General features: G+C 44.2%; 1 protein-coding gene across 1 annotated transcript in view; it reads right to left on the reverse strand.

The window, feature by feature from the left end:
- puf (ubiquitinyl hydrolase 1 puf) overlaps window positions 1-16,952 on the reverse strand; it is a 109,430-nt gene that overhangs the window by 88,610 nt on the left and 3,868 nt on the right. The window contains exons 4-11 of the mRNA XM_084582591.1: window positions 13,497-13,612; window positions 13,354-13,404; window positions 11,463-11,612; window positions 6,403-6,470; window positions 5,623-5,815; window positions 4,548-4,685; window positions 3,797-4,015; window positions 128-257 (exon numbers count right to left, since the gene is read on the reverse strand). Of these exons, the coding sequence (XP_084438717.1) occupies window positions 128-257; window positions 3,797-4,015; window positions 4,548-4,685; window positions 5,623-5,815; window positions 6,403-6,470; window positions 11,463-11,612; window positions 13,354-13,404; window positions 13,497-13,612 (1,065 nt within the window). The remainder of the gene's footprint in view (window positions 1-127; window positions 258-3,796; window positions 4,016-4,547; window positions 4,686-5,622; window positions 5,816-6,402; window positions 6,471-11,462; window positions 11,613-13,353; window positions 13,405-13,496; window positions 13,613-16,952) is intronic.

The following is a 16,952-nucleotide window of genomic DNA, read 5'->3' on the forward strand; positions in this document are numbered from 1 at the left end:
GGGTACTTTTCTGCCTGCGGACCAAAATTCTCCCCCTCTACCCCCCTACATTAGACATTAAAACACACTTGCATATAAAAACACAAGAAAGCAGTGCAGTGAAGTGATTTTCTCAGCACTGCCCTACCTTTAACGGTTGGCCTTCCAGCATGCGACCTGGAGCTTGCCAGTTGGCTGAACGGGGACACCCGGCCACGCGCTGCTTTTCCACTGCTGGCCCACATGTGTTTGGTCAGTGCAGAAGCCAGCAGCAAGGTCTGCACACACAAACCGTCACACAACACTGCGATTGTAGTATCGCATTCATTCAGTGCCCATCGCTGTGAGTGTCGCACAAAGGGAACCAGCCACCACAAAGAATCAACGCTGTTTCCTACACTGGTTACCTGAGAAGCTGCTACTTTACAACAGACAGCACATAAGTCTGTTTACCAGAAGCACCCCATAAACACCTGGAGAATGGTTATCCACAGCAGTACTGTTTGTGCACCAGCCCGCTTGTTGTTTGTTTTTTAAATTGCAATAGGCCCATCCGCAATACTTTCTGCACCACGATGTATATTGAATTCAGGTAGACCAACCACAGGCATTACTATGAAATTCCAGGGTGGAATGGTCGTGGAGGGAGAATGGGGAGTGAAAGGGGGGGTGAGGGTGCACAGCAAATTGCAATGGGTGCAGCACAAAGAGGAGAGTTAAGAAAAGGGGCAACCAAAACTATGCAGCTAGGCTAGATTTCGCGAAAGGGGAACTTCTGATCGTCGTCGTGCCTGTCATAGCCACTGCTCCGTGCAACCGTGCAACGACCTGCGCTGGCTGCGCAGGTCGTTCTGACATCCTTGACCGTCCGAATTACTGGTGCGAGCCCATTCATGCTCGAATTAACGAGCATCCAATGCCACGGACTAACATGGGCATCGGTCAGGACCGCACCTCTAGTTCAAGTTATCTGAATTCCCCAATCAGCGCAGGTCAAATTAATGAGACCTTACTGCATGCAAGCTGTGACGTTGTCAGCTGTGGCAAATGTATGTGTAATGCAAAAGTAAAAGAGGGAGGCTGAGAACAATACAAAGAGTGGACTAAATGGTTATCAGTTGTGAGGCTTTGCTAGAAAGCCCTATTGCTACCATGGCGGCACGAGTTGGAATGAGTGAACATATTAACATACACGCATTGTGGGATCTTGAATATGACAATGAAACTTTACCAGTTATTCACCCACAACCTTACAACAAGCAGAAATCAACGCAAATTTTCCAGTTCACGCTCATCAACACGTACAAGATGGGTAAATGCAAAGATGCTCGTGAATTTGGTCTGCTGAGTACCTTACTGAAGTTGGCCCAGTAGACTGCACTCATAGTTCTTCCTACATGATCAATCAGAGTGATGAAGCTTAAACTTAAGCTTGGAGGCAAGAAACTGTGATAACAAAAAAAAAAAAAAATTTGTCTGCAAATTTTCAGCACACACATTAAAAAAAATACACAAAATTTCCGATTATAGTCATTTTTAAGCACACGCAAAACACTGGAAGTGCAGTTACCCCAGTTTTGTAATAAAGAACCTTATCGTGAAAAACAAATACTTGCCAATAATCAACACCAGAAGGGCACGTGACGGCCCTTATAATAACTGTTTCTGCCAAGCCCGAAAATTCAATGCAATTCCTGGCAACAGCACGCACTGCCTCCTCATGTTTCATCGAGTGATAAAACCGTGTGACTGAATATCTTGCAAGGTGCTCACAATACATGCGGGAACGCAAAACAGGAAAAATTAAAGCTAAGCAAGCATCGAGTTATGCTGCCAGACATGACCAGGCAGGAAAAATCAAGCACTCCTTGGAACAAGGAGAAGCGGTCAACAGGATGTGCAGCACCACGCGAGATGCTGGCAACACTTAGCACCATGCGTTTTCCTCCACCGTTCTGTGAAGACAGTTCACATTTTCCAGTGGCGCTCAGCGCACCTTTTATTTCGCCCTCATCCTTTTGTTTACCAAGCACACTAGCCTAGAGGCTTGCCCTGCTGTTGAAAGACTTGCTTCTGGTCAAGTTTATTAGTTCGGTCCAGTAACACAAAGTTGTCCAATGAATTTATATGAGAACATAGCGTAATCTGCTATAGCAACCTCGTTTGATTCGAACTCATCATCTGGTCCTGCCGACCTCGCGAGTATTAGGGCAAGCCTTGTGATCAAACTCTGCAAATTTCACACATCTTTCCAGTGCCTTTCGATTCCACATGATCAAGATTACCTATGTTGCATCTCAATTTTACTGCTAAGACTGAGGGCAGAGGAAGAAAAATGTGCTAACAACCTATATTCAACAGGCAGCACATATATTCAGGTAAGAACTGGGCAGTGTGTAGGGGAAAAGACAAACACCATTACTAGGCGGGTGCCACTGATCCGAGCCATTGTACAACCCGAGCGTACACTATTCCAGAAAATGCTCACACACTGCAGCCTATAATCACCTATAAAACTATTGCCCAAATGAAATGATCACAAGAAAAAAAGAATACATATAGGAGTGACCCAGTGCTGTCTTCTTGCACTCGTGTTGTAAATGCTCACCTTCTCATTGAACAAACTAGAGCATTTTTGTGGCGCACTTCTACACTTTCTTGTGCAGAAAACTAACCGAAATCCCTGCTCATTATAATACAGTAAAGAAATAAAAAAGCGCCAAAAAGTATCATCTGGGAAAACTGAAAATATTATCTGAACTGCTGATTTTGAAAAATTTAACTGCTGAATGAGGCACAAAGACATTTAGAATTGAGACTTTCACTGCACAAAAGTGTAGATTTTTTATAGACGCCAGGTAAGCAAAGCTTCTTTTTTTTTGGCTTTTGCAGAATTCAGTCTATATTTGCGTTGTCCTAACCCCAGAAGACATTTATTCAACAGATCCGGTTCGCAAACGGTAATGACAAGCCGGGAACGCTTCCTTGGTTGCTTCCGGTTGCTTCCCTCCTTACAAAAAAGACATGGCGAGAAGCCATCGTGATGGCTTACAGCCGCCGCGTTCGTGCTCATACTACGTACCTCAGAACCGGCCCTCGCGTATGCAAGAGTAGATAGTCGTAGTTATCAAATGATTCACCCCTATGTCCCTAAGGCACCGCAAAAAAGCCACCACGTTGCTCATGAAGTCATGTGTCCGCCGGAAAGGGCAGCCTTATATGTTCTGGATCGTTGGTTTTCTTTGATGTTTTGCCCCTTTGCACCAAGGCACTGCAGAAAAGCAACTGTGGTGGGTGAGCGCCGATCACATTTTCATGTTGCGAGCACTCATTAGCGCATGCCCGGTTGATCGCGAAACGTATCATACAACACCAGTTTGTCAAAATTTCGAATGTAGTAACTGGGAAATCGTGTTATCCGGGAACATATTAACTGGGAGAAAAGTAGTACAACTCTACGGGAGATGTTTGACCGCCCACGATTTTGAGCGTATAAAATGGGAAATCATATGAACCAAGAACGCATCGAGGTTCTGCTGTATAGAGTGTAAAGATGAAGAGGTAAGTGCAAAGGGGGAGAAGAAGATTATGTGCGCTGTCTTCAGTGACACTGCTATCGATGTGTGCACTAGACCTACTTGTATGTGAACTGTTCCTGCCGTGCTTCTAGATAGAGTCCCAGTGTCTCTAATAAACCCCCATCCTACAACAGAACTATCTCGTATAGAAAACAGAGTCAGATTCTAAAAAACTGGCTTGCTGTGCTCTCCACAAGTCTTGGGCATGGTGGATAAATCAAACCGAGCGACAAGCGCACCTGTTCGCTGTGCTCCCGGGGAGGCAGTGCACAGAGGCGTGAATAGAGGTGGAGCGCGGGCCCATCCCGTAAGCTGCGCATGAGGGGCGGCAAAAGCTCCAGGACCTGGCGGCCACAGTGTTTCAGCTGCCCCGCGGCCCACACGGCATCCAGGTGTGCGTTAGTCAGCTGGCCCTCGGACGCCAGCAGCCCCAGCACCAGGTGGCTTTGCTTGATCACCTGCAAAGCAGTGGTGGTGGCCCCATGGCGCAAGGACACAATGTCACTCGAGATTCCGCTTTAGTGCAAGAATTTCCACATGTGTGCTAGGTACTTGTAAACACAATAAAATGGCTGAGCGTCTACATCCCAGCTGCCATTCTAAACGGCTCTCAGAAGACAGCCAGCATGAGCAGTCACTCTACAGAGTGAGCAGAGAGGCAGTCCAGAATACAGCCTAAAGAATATTAACTGCGCACAATGAGCATTTAGATTTAGATGAAGGCTACCACTGTTTACAAAAGAAAGCTCAGAGTCAACACTCTAGTATTGCAACAAGTTAGATTCAATAATACCAATAAAAATCATTATTATTGCTGCTACTAATAAGTCCTGCCCTTGCTACTAATAAGTCCTGCCCTTATGATTTTGCTCAAAAAATTAGATAAGAAGCTGGAGAAGCATCTACAGAGAAAGAAAAGAACATCTCTCGCCCTCGTCGCCTTCTCGTCTACAAGAGCGGCTCAGAAACACGGTAAAACCATCAGCATACCTCCACATGAAGGTTTGGCCCAAAGATGTGCTCGACGACTCGGTACTCCACCAGCCAGTTAGCCAGAGCCTTTGCCATGGCTTGCGCACCCACCACGGTTTCGCTGTGACACAGCTCGTTGAGCATGCTGATGTGGCTCTGCATGAAGAGAAGAGAGCATGTGCACAAGGTGACCAAGTAGGCACAGCCAACAGCATGACTAAGGAAGTCCAGAATCTTGTAAACTGAACGCAAGAAAGCCAGCCACTCACAAGTTTCGGATCACTGCTAAGCAGCTAGATCAATTTGAAATATGCAGCTACCTCACTTAGACGACAGTATCACTCCTATTCATGAAAATTATGAAAGTCTATGTGGCTAGCACAAAAACAGCCTGCTATAACATACAGTGGAATCTTGCCTTAAAAATCAGTCATTCATGCATAACGTGCACAACCATCACCCCTGCAGCTAGTTTCACCTAAGTATCACATCGTTTCTTAATACCTTTGTCATATTTAGCTGAAGCACTAGCTATAATAAATGCGTGCATGTGAGTGTGAGCTTGTGAAGAGAGGGAGTGAAAGAAGTACTCCCTCTTCTCCTCCTTGTGTAATGGTAGCAGATTCCCACTGAACCACAGTCTGTAGTGCACTACGCACGCACAATAAAAGCAACTGCCCATGAAATTGCAAGCTTATGATAGACTGCATATAAGACAGTTGAAACATGGCGTCCTGCCACTACACTGCATCATCGGTTCTCCTAGCTCAAAGTTGCTCTGCCTTCCAACGGCGCTGCACAGCTGCAATTTTCCGAGATTCTCAAGTTTGTGCATCCAATTCTACGCAGCTGTGCATGCTGCAGCAGCCTATGCATTGCCTTTACAAATGAAAGAGTCAGTACAAGTTATTGAAAATCCTGCAACAGAGCACGGCATCAAACAGGTCATGTTCCAGGACATCCTTACCACACTTGATGCAGAACTCCCACTGAGTCCATGCACCAAAACCCAGTACTCTGACTGGTGTGAAGTTTGTTGGTGAGCTAACTGTTATAAGCTGTTGATGGTGTATAAATGTCGCCACACACTCACGTTGATCTGGGCGATGCCCGAGAGGCGCATGGTGAGAGTTGGTGACACGAAGCATCGGAAGGCCAGCTCAAGCCCTTCCCGGTCCAGGGCCAGGTGCACGTCCAGTGGATCCTTGACCGCCCCAAGCATCAGCTCAAACAGGCTGCGGCTGGTGGCACCCCGCAGCTCCCCTTCACACCGGCTGCACAGGTACCTGCACAGAAGGGGTTTTGTCACACACCCATCCTTTGGGAAGAAATATGACAAATGGCAGTACAAAAAAAAAAAAAGAGAGCATCTCTATTCAAGCCTGTCACTAGCAAGTAATGAGAAATTGGAACAGGAATACCGAGCTTATCTCAAAGTGTCCAGAAAAATTCTCCAAGGTGGAATAATTATACAAGGAAAAAAAGAAAGAAACAGAAACTATACAGCTTTTTCAGACTTTCATTCTTGGAAAAAATTTTATCCTGGGGCTCATATCCAGGACTACACAGTTCAGCTGCACTAGCAAATAAATGGTTGCAGTTATAAACATACAATATCACCCAAGTTTTTGAATCCATCTTAAGAGCCCCAATCAATAATATTGCTGCCTAGTATGCAGGCTGTTGAAAAACCCGCGGCTTTAAAACCAGTCTATTCCAATTAAAAGGCATGCACAGATTGAAGGTTTCTGCTTTTAAACAATGGCGCTTGTTACACTGATGCTTGGCAACAAAAGCAAAATGCAATGGCGTTTCTCAAAAAAACATTATGAACTTGTTTCCCCGGGTAACACAGACGAGTCACGACACTCACCGAATGACGGAAGACCGTAGGGGAACGAGGTGCTGAACAACACATGGTAGATTCATCCATAGCTTCAACTGTGGGTAGCAAGAAAAAGAAAAAGAAAATAGAAGGGTACACAATAGCTGTAAGGACCAAATCTAATAATATGCATGGTTATAAAGTGGCCACTGCCTCTGGGAGAAGCTTGAGCAGCTAGAGATAGAGCTGCTAAACAAGCAATCAATCAGACACCTACTCTTTTGCAACTGCCAGCAGCATTCTAGCAGTGAATAAAAATTTTCGAAACTTAGAGATAGAAAAAGTTGCTAAAATGTAAGTAAAAAAAAATTACCAAAAGATTAAAAGGAGAATAAGTTAAATGAAGCGGTTAACGTCATGCTAATAGAAGCAATAGAATGCAGAGCATTCCTATAGTATCATTCCTATGCACTTCAGCCAATGGCGTCGACCAATTTTCATGATGCCTCGGTGAGACCCCTCTAACGTGCCGCACCCTGCATTGCAGTGTTAGCAGGTCGACACATGACATCACGAGAATCAGTCAACACCAGTGGCTGTAGGGATCCTTCGAGGTGCAAAAGCCCCTTTTTTCCTTGAGTTGCATCTAACTATAAAAATGCATACATATTTATATGCATACTAGTATACACATAATAATGTGATCCATCGTGGTGACTCGGGAGCTCGGCTACTAAGTCGGAGGAGCCGGGCCCAATTCTGACTTGGGTGACCGCATTTTGATAGAGGCAAAACGAAAAAAGCACCCAAAAAAGGAAAGGTTCCACAGTGCTAGCAAAGACAAATTCATAAATAGACATGGACAGCACAGGTGCTGAACTCCAACTGGTCACACTTCTCCGAAAAAACAAAAAATTAAACATTTTGCGCATGCGCAAAAAAAAAAATTGCGAAGTAAGCACCCACAAATACCTCCACATCGCCGGCAAGACTATGAATATCACATTAGTCCAGTCCTATCTAATCAAGTTATGAAGATGACTTTCGCTACCAAAAAGTGATACCGAGGTGTCGCTGATGTAGTCTGATCTCAGCCTTGTGCAAAAAAAATGCTTCATTTTTTGTTGTTTCGGAGAGTGTGGGAGTCCAGGGCCTGTCTTGCCCGTGTCTATTTGTGAATTCATCTTTGTTAGCGCTGTGGAACATTTCCTTTTCCATAAAAAAGCACCCAGGTGCTCTGCGATGTCGAGGCATAACCTCCATGTGTTATAAATTAACCGAGGGCCCTCCTTACCGCTTTCCCTCATAACCCATGCGTCACTACAAGACGTTAAAGCCCACAATTCACAATTCAGAAAATGCTGCGGTGCTTTTACGAAGCCCCTACAAAAAAATTATGCCGCAAGAAAAGAATCTGCAGCTATTTAGCAGTCAATGGAAAGGAACCTCAGTATAGTATACGAAGTGAAACAAGAGCAGTAGTCCAGTCTGTTCAAGATTCACGGACAACTTTGTCAAACGTTCATCTTCAGTATAACCATGCATTTTTTGTTTCTGTAGAGTAACCTCCGCTCCCTTTGGCTATGCTATGCTTTGGCTGTATTGGATAGTTTATGCTTCATTCTACGGTTCAGCCAAGCCAATACGAAGGATGACAAACATCTAAGAGGTTACGCTTTCTGTATTAATTTTGGCAAAGTGGACTTCTCTGCAAGTAACAGGCAAATGGAGTGAGTATGTGTCTAAGTGGTTGCTACAGAGACTTAAATTTAAATGTAAGCTGAGACTTAAATTTGATTGACCAGTGCAACCACAAAAATCGCAACAATGAAGCATAGATTCCAAATTTCACATCCTCGAGGTCCTGAATACAACTATGCACTTTCCCTTTTCCATCCAAATAAAATGGCAGGCAATAAGCGTAGGAAGCGGGGCTAGTTGGTTCCTAGTACAACTATGAGACATAATTCCGTCCATTATGTCTCCTCTACATACGTCCGTGCGTGTTTCTCATGCGCTAGAATAATGTCTCGCAACTGTAATACGGCAAAATAGAAAGAAATTTTCAAGTGAAGACACTACCACTCCTAAGTGTTTGTTCTGGATACCTATCAAATAAACCAGGAAAATTAAACAATCAGAACCTCACTGGACCATGTCTGTGGCCCGGAATATAGACAGTGTGATCATGTCAAGAAATTAAATCAGTTAAATTTCCTCGCTGTGGAACCACACATGGGTTGGTTTCATTCCACAAGCATGGTACTCATTTTATTTCCAGCCATCACTGTTATGAAAAGCTGTCATCTAGCAGTGTCACTAATATACGAGCATGTTAAGTTACAACTTCGACTAAATATGCTGTGGGAGCCAGTAGTCAAGAGGACAAAAGCCACAAAGAGAAGAAAACGAAGAAAAACAGCCGGTGGCAACACCCACAACATTTGCGCTTAAAAGTGCAGCTACAACTGCCAACCAACAACCAAAAGAAAAAGCTGGGCAGAGGGCAACACAAAAACATGCTTTGTACACTGACGGCCGGCTCTTACAGTGTGTGCGTTCAACAGTCGCCGTGTTTGCTACGTGTTATCTGATAACTTTGACAAGGACGTGCAGATATTCTTGTGTCAAGCCTCGAAACATGTGGGTGCCACATTTCTACATGCGCAGGCATTAAGCTAATGGTTTCTGCATATTCAGCAAGACACCTATGCAACAAGCAGCATGAAATAGCATTGCTGTCCATAGCAAATGGTGTCAAACAGTTTTCACCGGTACTGGACAGACGCTTTCTTTCTGTTGGCATGCAGAATATTGCCATGACATCTAGCTCCCAAACAAGGACCTCGTTTGCAGCATGATTTACTAAGCCATTAAGGCTCTTGTTGCACAGTTGCACTACAAGGGCAATGTCTTAAATGTCTTGTAGACTGAGCTAACAGCAACCATAGAAGGAAACAGTCAAAGCATACTATCAAACCACAACCAGCAAACATTCTGTCCTAGTCTGTCTAGTCCAATCTTTAAGCTATATTCTTGCTTGGAACACTAAATTACACTGCATTCGATTGATTCTTAACAAACTGCAGTTACTACATTGTCAAGGCTGTAGCCATGAGTGCACGGTTAAAAATTCTGCATCATACCGTGGTTTACCCCAGCCTAGTGCACCATGCGTTTGCATAATGAATGCTACCAGACCACCACTATTCTTTAATCCTGACCTACAGGCATTCATTTTTGCTCAGCAGAATTACATTACGTGCTCATCCTGGGCATCATGACCACCAGACTAATGCGCACCCAAGGCAGGCAGCCAAAATAAATGAAAAACGTTCCACCACTTTTGCGTTCTCCCATGCTAATAATAATGCTTCCTCATTGCTTTGTTCTGTGGCACCTGAGCCTCCTCCTCATTTAAGTACACACACACATACTACATACTAGTGTACCTGCTTCAAAGCCTATGTCGTTCACAGAGCGCAAGTGTGGTGTTCTCAATGGTGCAACGACCCTCTCCTTTCCTTTTACAGCTCAGTCCCACTCACGTGACGCTCCACTCTGCCAGAAGGAGAATGTGACTTTTCAATTACATCTACTCAGGGGTGGAAGCAGGCCCCAGCATTTTGGAGAATCACAGGGAGCAGCAATAATGCCATATTGGAGAAGCTTTACAGCAATAAAACGAGAGTTTTGGAGCATTCTAGTTAAGTTTTGAAAAGTGTTTTTAGGATAAAATGCCTTTATCAATTTCAATTTTTTATTCTGAACATACAAAAAAAACAAACCGATTTGATTCCTTTTCAAGTTTTTATCAAACATTCAATGCTTTCTTGACTGCGCACACACACATGCACCTCTGAAAAGGCATGATAAATGGCTGGAACATAAAAAGATATTAAAATAACATAACTGACCAGAGAGACAATCAGCCAGACTAGCAATAAGTGGAATGTTTGCTTGTGCCCTCCATAACTAAACACCTAGATTGACTAAAAGTTTTTGCCTACATTGACACGACAGATTCAAACATGGAGTCTACCACTTTGATCCTATGCCTGTGCTGATAAATTCCTGCGCATTGGTCAGCAGTGCCGTTAGAGAAGACAGAGGGCTCTGAAGGGCAGCCTTCTCCTTCTTCAGCTTCTTTACTTCACTATGTGCCACTGGCTGCTTATGTTTTTGCTTGAGCGACAGTGAGGCTTCCTTAATTTCAACATATTGGTAATAGACCCTGTATGGCTTTCCAACACCGTCGAGAAGGGATCTAGTTATTGATCTAGTTATTTGTCACCCTGATAACGCTTAAAGTATGCTTTTGTTTGTCGTAGGCTTGGCATGCTTGTTACTGACAAAGAGTATTATGGTAAAGCACCTGTTTGTCTTCGCAGCAAAAGCAATAAAACTGATGTAGTTCTTTGTAGCACTATTCACAGCTTGCTTAGGGGAGGTATTCAGAGACTTGGAATGGGAGCAGTTAGGGATAAGGGTAGATGGAGAATACCTCAGCAATCTGCTTCACTTGCTGCTCTCGCCTCTGGATTCTCGCCTCTCTATCCACCAGCAATTCAAAAGGCTGTGAGAAGGTGCTATGTCATGTGCACACAGCATTTTTCTTAAATTCCTTTCAAATGCTTGTGGTTCGCCGTGATTTTTACTTGCGAACAAATATTTAAAATGCCCCATGCTGCTGTAGCTAACCATACTTGTATTTTTAACAGAACCAATGCAAAATGCCTTATACTGCTGCCATCGTTTCGACTATGGCGGCCCCCACAGTGCAGATATGCAACTCTCAAATGATACCAACTGCATTTTTTACAATCCCTTTATAAGGATTAGACCAGATCCCTACCCACTGTGTCACAAAAACCAGAGTTCCACTAAATTTGACAGCCAAACATCGAGGCAGCCGGTCTTGGGCCAGTTTTGGTGCAACGTTGTGTTTTGTAGAAGGCTGGTGCAGGTAAAGCATTTTAGAGAAGCATGGTGTAAATGGAGCAGCACTTTCACCCTGAGCCCACTAGAGTGATGGTGACATAACTTGACCCCTTTAGAAAGGCCCTCCTTGCGGCATGACTGCCGCCGTTGGAGAGGAGGCCACTCACGTTGGAGACGAGCGAGACGAGTGCATGCGCCAGGCCAATGGGCAGCCGCTGGGGCGCCACCTCTTGGAAGCAGGCATGCAACAGGGACAGGCCACCCTGGCCGCAGAAGTGGGCCACATTGCGCAACAGGTGCACCGGAATGTCCAGGTCCTGCATGGGGCAAAAGGAGGTTTGCGCAACGGCCGAAACAGGCTCACTCCTGCATCGCTTGTTACGTGGCATCGCCGCTGCACAAGTCAACAGGCTCACCCTTGACTACACTCATTTTCACCTTGTGAGTGCGAGCGAGCAGATATGAGTGTGGAGGCGCTGCCATGAGTGCGAGTAGACTCAAGCTTGAGTACGAGAGGACCCATGTGAGAACGTGGTTGGGAGTGTGAGGGAGCTTTAGTGAGTCTGAGGGAACCTGAGTGAAGGTGAGCTGCCGGAGAAAGACATGAGCGAGCTGCTTCTCGTGGTTGCAACTTAAACATCCTGATCGTCATGAACAGCAGCAGTAGCAATCAAGCAATAGTAGCCACACACGACACATTTGATGGGCTATGTAGCCGTTGCAGAAATCTTGAAACTGTTCCATATATTAAGATACAGTATAAGGTAGAATCTCACTGATAGGAAATCACTTGATATGAATTTTAGAATAATACAAGTTCATAAAATTCCGTTATCACAGTGTACTATACACAATGTGCCGAATTTTGTATGTTCTGAACCCTCTCCCATGTTACTATGGATGATACGAACATATCAGTTGCAACTGCACCCTGGTGCTTTAAGCGCTTTCCACTACCTGTACATCACTGACGAAGCAATCATTAGCCTTGCAGAACATGCTGTAGCCAGTAAACAACAACACACACTGTGCACAAATGCTCATTGATATCATGAACTGCAGCATGCCACACATCACCAATATCGTGAATGTCTGTTGCATCCCATGCACCATGAGCAGTAAGCCTACTGTAGCTGTATAGGCATAATTAAATTCAGTAAGCTGTAAACAGATCTGTGCGAACGCATTCCCACACTTCCACATACACAATTTCCCTCTTTTGCATGATACAAATTTTTGGACGGCGCGAATTTTGTTGCGGAAGCAACACTACGCTAGTTGGTGAGCCATTTCGCAGAGCCCCCGATGAGCCAAGCTGCGCATGCACGAGGAGCGAGTTATGTTACACAGAGCACAGCTGGAGAGCCACGTCAGAGCCGCTGCCGACTCCTCCACTATGCAGGTGACTCAGAAGTGCCGCCGGCCTGCCAGCTGTGCATGCAACAGGAGGGAGTGACGTCGCACAGTGCACAGCTGGTGCGCCGGGGCCACCACCGACTCCTCCGCGGCACGGTGACTGAGAGGTGCCGCCACCGCGTTCACCGCGCCGCGCATGCTGCTTTTCCGATATGTCGGAGCCGATATGTCGCATGTGTGGGGTGTATGTATGCGGCATCGCGCCGGTAACGGCGCAGTCAGCCATGGAGAAATTGAACCGAGCAGAGGCTGATGCCCTTGGGCGAGAAAATCTTCGTAATTCGTTGCTTCCGCAATTCTAACCAGGATGGCCATTGGTCTAACCACAGCCAATTTTTTTTCATCACACCGTGAAATTCATATCACTGAGATTCCATTGTACACACAAAAATATATACTCAAGAGGAACTTTAAAGCTTATGATATAGTGTCCTTCATAAACCTGCGCTAATAACTACAGGTGACACCTCGCTGACATGAAACATTAAATGCCCAAAGCACGCAACACTTACATCAAGTAGCCCTGGTTTACCACTTCACAAAGAAAAGTTTTGAAAATAGCCAAAAATTAAGTGTTTCAAGCATTAGAAAAGCTAGTGAATTATAAAAAAACAGCCTAGTACCAATAATGAAGCCACTCACATTCACGTCGCATACAGTGCTCAAAGCCGCTATTTCAGCCTGTGACACCTCCTGAAAGAAGAGAAAAAAACGTAACAATTAAAGCTGAACCTTCTCTGCAGTGAAGAAATACAAATGTGAAGAAGCTGATGCCAAACGCCCACCTCAAGCTTTGAGTGTAGGCTGTGCTTGAAGGCCACGTACAGAGGGAAGTTGAGGAGGAACACCTTGGAAGCGAAATGCAGCAACTTCTCCTGGTCGTCCAGGGTCCAGCCTTCCACTACACCAATCGCAAGACATGCAGAACCCACCGATGAAAAACTGGAGTGCACATGATGAAAAGCTGTGGACATCACATTTTGTGCAAGAAATGTAACTTCTATCCCCACATTCAAGCTGGCAAAGAAACCGCCAAGCCGACTGTCAATAAGAAGAAGCAACAATGACAAGCAGGATGCATCAAGAAGGTCTCAAACATACCACACTAGCTTTAACAAGTCAAGACGTGTTTAGTGACAACAAGGAGAGAGCCTAGCAGAAAGCAAACGAAAGAATGGTGCAATAAGCTTAGCATGTATTTTTTATTCTAGCCAGTGCAACAATCTAAGGCCTGCACTCTAAATTGCTCCATTTTAGAAAGCACCCATTTCTGCAACCCGTGACTGGAATCTTAATTTCCAGCAACGCTAAATTAAAAGAAACTACACATAGCACATTCAGAGCATGCATCTGTGTTGCAAATTAAATTCTACACAGTTTCATGCGTCTTCAAGTCCTGCGAAAAACATCAAAAAAATGTCTCCCAAGTTTTTCTCCTCTTACAGCTACATAATTTACCTAGCTGTGCACACGATGCGTCCATTCTCCATCTTCACCTGGCTGTGAACACTGCAATCGGATACTGCATCTATGTTCCCGTGGTAAAAGCGGTGAGCAGAGAGTTCCACAAGAAAGTTTAGGAACAGCAGCAGCCATGCAAAAATCCCAAAGCAAAGACAAGCAACCACATGCAAAACTTCCCACTACAAATCAAGTGAATAAATTGCACAAATTCCCATAATGCAGAAAATGAACATTTTATTCCTCCACAAAACAAGGATAGAGTACCAAATAAAATGAAATTAAAGTTGCAAGTAAAGATTTTAAGTTACAACATTTGCATTGTTTTTTTTTTACAAGAGTCGAATAATTTTTCAAGCAACAAAATTAACAAAATGGCATGCATACTTTTCTTAACAAGGCTTATTAATATCCCCCAAATTGAATCAAGTTTACAATGCGACTATGGAGCTACACTAAGTGCTGAGTTTTGAATTTTCAGGAGAGAGCTGTGACACATACAAACACAGTCACCCTTTTCCCCCTCCCCACACATAAAAAGATAAACAGTTAATAAAAGGAACTGGCCAGCTCTCACACCCAGTATGGCCTGCCCAGTAATGGCAGAGCTATTTCACAATTCCAGCCAAAAGACCACAACAATGCAATTTTCTCCAATCGTTAAATTTCTGCGGTCGATTTCTATGCACGCGCTTCTTGCCCAAGAAGCCCCGCCATTACCAAGCAGCAGGCCAGCAGTGAGGGAGAGGCGCAGGCAAAGTTACCTTGCAGAAGAGGAGAGAGGGATTGGAAAGAAAAGGAGCAGGGCTGCCAGTAATAAGCAGGCTGCTGCACTTGAAGGTAACAAAGGAAGTCGTCACCTAGAGGAGACAGGAGGGAGTGCAAGAGACGTGCACAGCACTGAATTATAAGCAGAGGTGGGGGAGGGTCAATCTACCATTCCACACAAACGTGCACACCTCGGCCTACCGATCTGCAGATTTGCGTCCTTTTGACACTTTCACACAAGCTCCAAGGGATATCAAGAGTCAACCCCCACTTGAAATCTTTGCCCATGGTAATGTTCAACTGCGTCGCTTCTTGAAGCGTCGCCGGACGTTTTCTGGGCAGCAAGAGACAAACTGACTATACTCACAAATTTGGAGCCGACAGTAGAATAGTTTTATCACCATTCAATGCAAACTTATTCAGAAATAAATTAAACGCAAACAAACATGAAATGGATTACCATTTATTATTTACCATCTAGTCTGGTCTCAGAAATTAAAAACAAATCTATGCGAAGTCATTCAAACGACTTGTGAAAGCGAGCTGCGGTGGCGACACAGGCATTTTTTTTTCCGGCTTTTCCTAGCCTATCAAACTACCATTTTTCAGTCAAAGTAGTCCACCTGCCAGTAAAACACGGTGATCACTTGATACGTGCCAACTTCAATTAGTCCCCAGTGTCCTGTTGAACCCGCTTTGTGCATGTAAGCAAGTGCAGAGTGAACCAAGCATACACGGTGGTGGGCGAGCAACGCATCACGAGGCTAACCAAGCAATGCACAGTAAAAGCTGCAGAGTGCCACATACAACACTTACAGGCAAGTGCAGCGAAAGAAAATATGCATGCAGGTGGCACCAGAAATAACAAACATGTTCTGATATCAAAGGGCAGTGAAGCTCAATCCTGTGGAGTTTTACAGGAATACTGCATTTTTTGTGCGAGCAGTTGTGTGCCATATTGAATGCTAACATACTAACCTCCCTCCCTAAGCCTCCCAACTCCACATTTATTATTCATTCACCAATACAATTATATCAGACAGCCATGTTTCATGTCCACTACTTTCATGGCTGGTCTGAAACAAAGGAACAATGCGTACTGCATGCTAAACCTAGCAGGTGCCTATCGGTTTACTGTTCTGACACCACAGACTGCCCTAGAGCCCTTTGCGAGAGTTCTATCACAAATGCCACATTTGAAGGACTACTTAACCATACTGTTCTGACCACCTAAGCAAGGTTACAATATCATACCTCAAGCACAAATACTTGTGAATTTGTAGAAAGCAGCTTCTAAATTTCAATTACAACTAGTTGAAGGCGGCAGTCAAATGCATCATGTTGCCTGCTATTACAACTCTGGTTCAATAGTTCCTAACTGGTAAGAGATCAGAAAGTTTGTGCTCAAGAAAAAAATTACCACAGAAACACTTTTACTGCTCCGGGGTGTATAGTATAATCTTTAAACAAGATGTGTTTGTTTCATCCAGAGAACAGGGTTGTTTAAACACAATGTTAAGATGGCCACTAACATAGTGCCATGCTCCATAAGATACATGTGACGCACACTCAGTGATCATGAAACTGTTACACAACATCTTGAAATGTTTGACGGAAAATGACATGATTAAAATTTCTCCATATTCTCCCTGTATAATCTAACCACAATCTTTCTGCATTAAAAAGAAGGCTTCAGCTCGGAAACTCTTTTGTCAAGTAAACATCTTTTATTAAAGTGTACCTGTACTGAATGCCCAAAAATACAACTTATTCACATTATTAAATGCCATTTTTATTACCTCGCAATAAAAAAACATTGAGACTTGCAAAATGAACTGAGATGTGGAAAACTAATTTTAGAAACTACATTTTTGGCACCAAGTGAACACACATGAATAAAGATGAACTTTGCTACACAATTGAGTGATGACTACTGATAAAAATGAGTCATGACTGCCACTTCATGCATGCATGACCCTTCATGACACTTCATGCATGCAGTGAACATTCAC

This window comes from Amblyomma maculatum, chromosome 10, assembly GCF_055883805.1.
Source record: "Amblyomma maculatum isolate TAMU_Amacu chromosome 10, ASM5588380v1, whole genome shotgun sequence".
NCBI lineage: Eukaryota > Metazoa > Arthropoda > Arachnida > Ixodida > Ixodidae > Amblyomma > Amblyomma maculatum.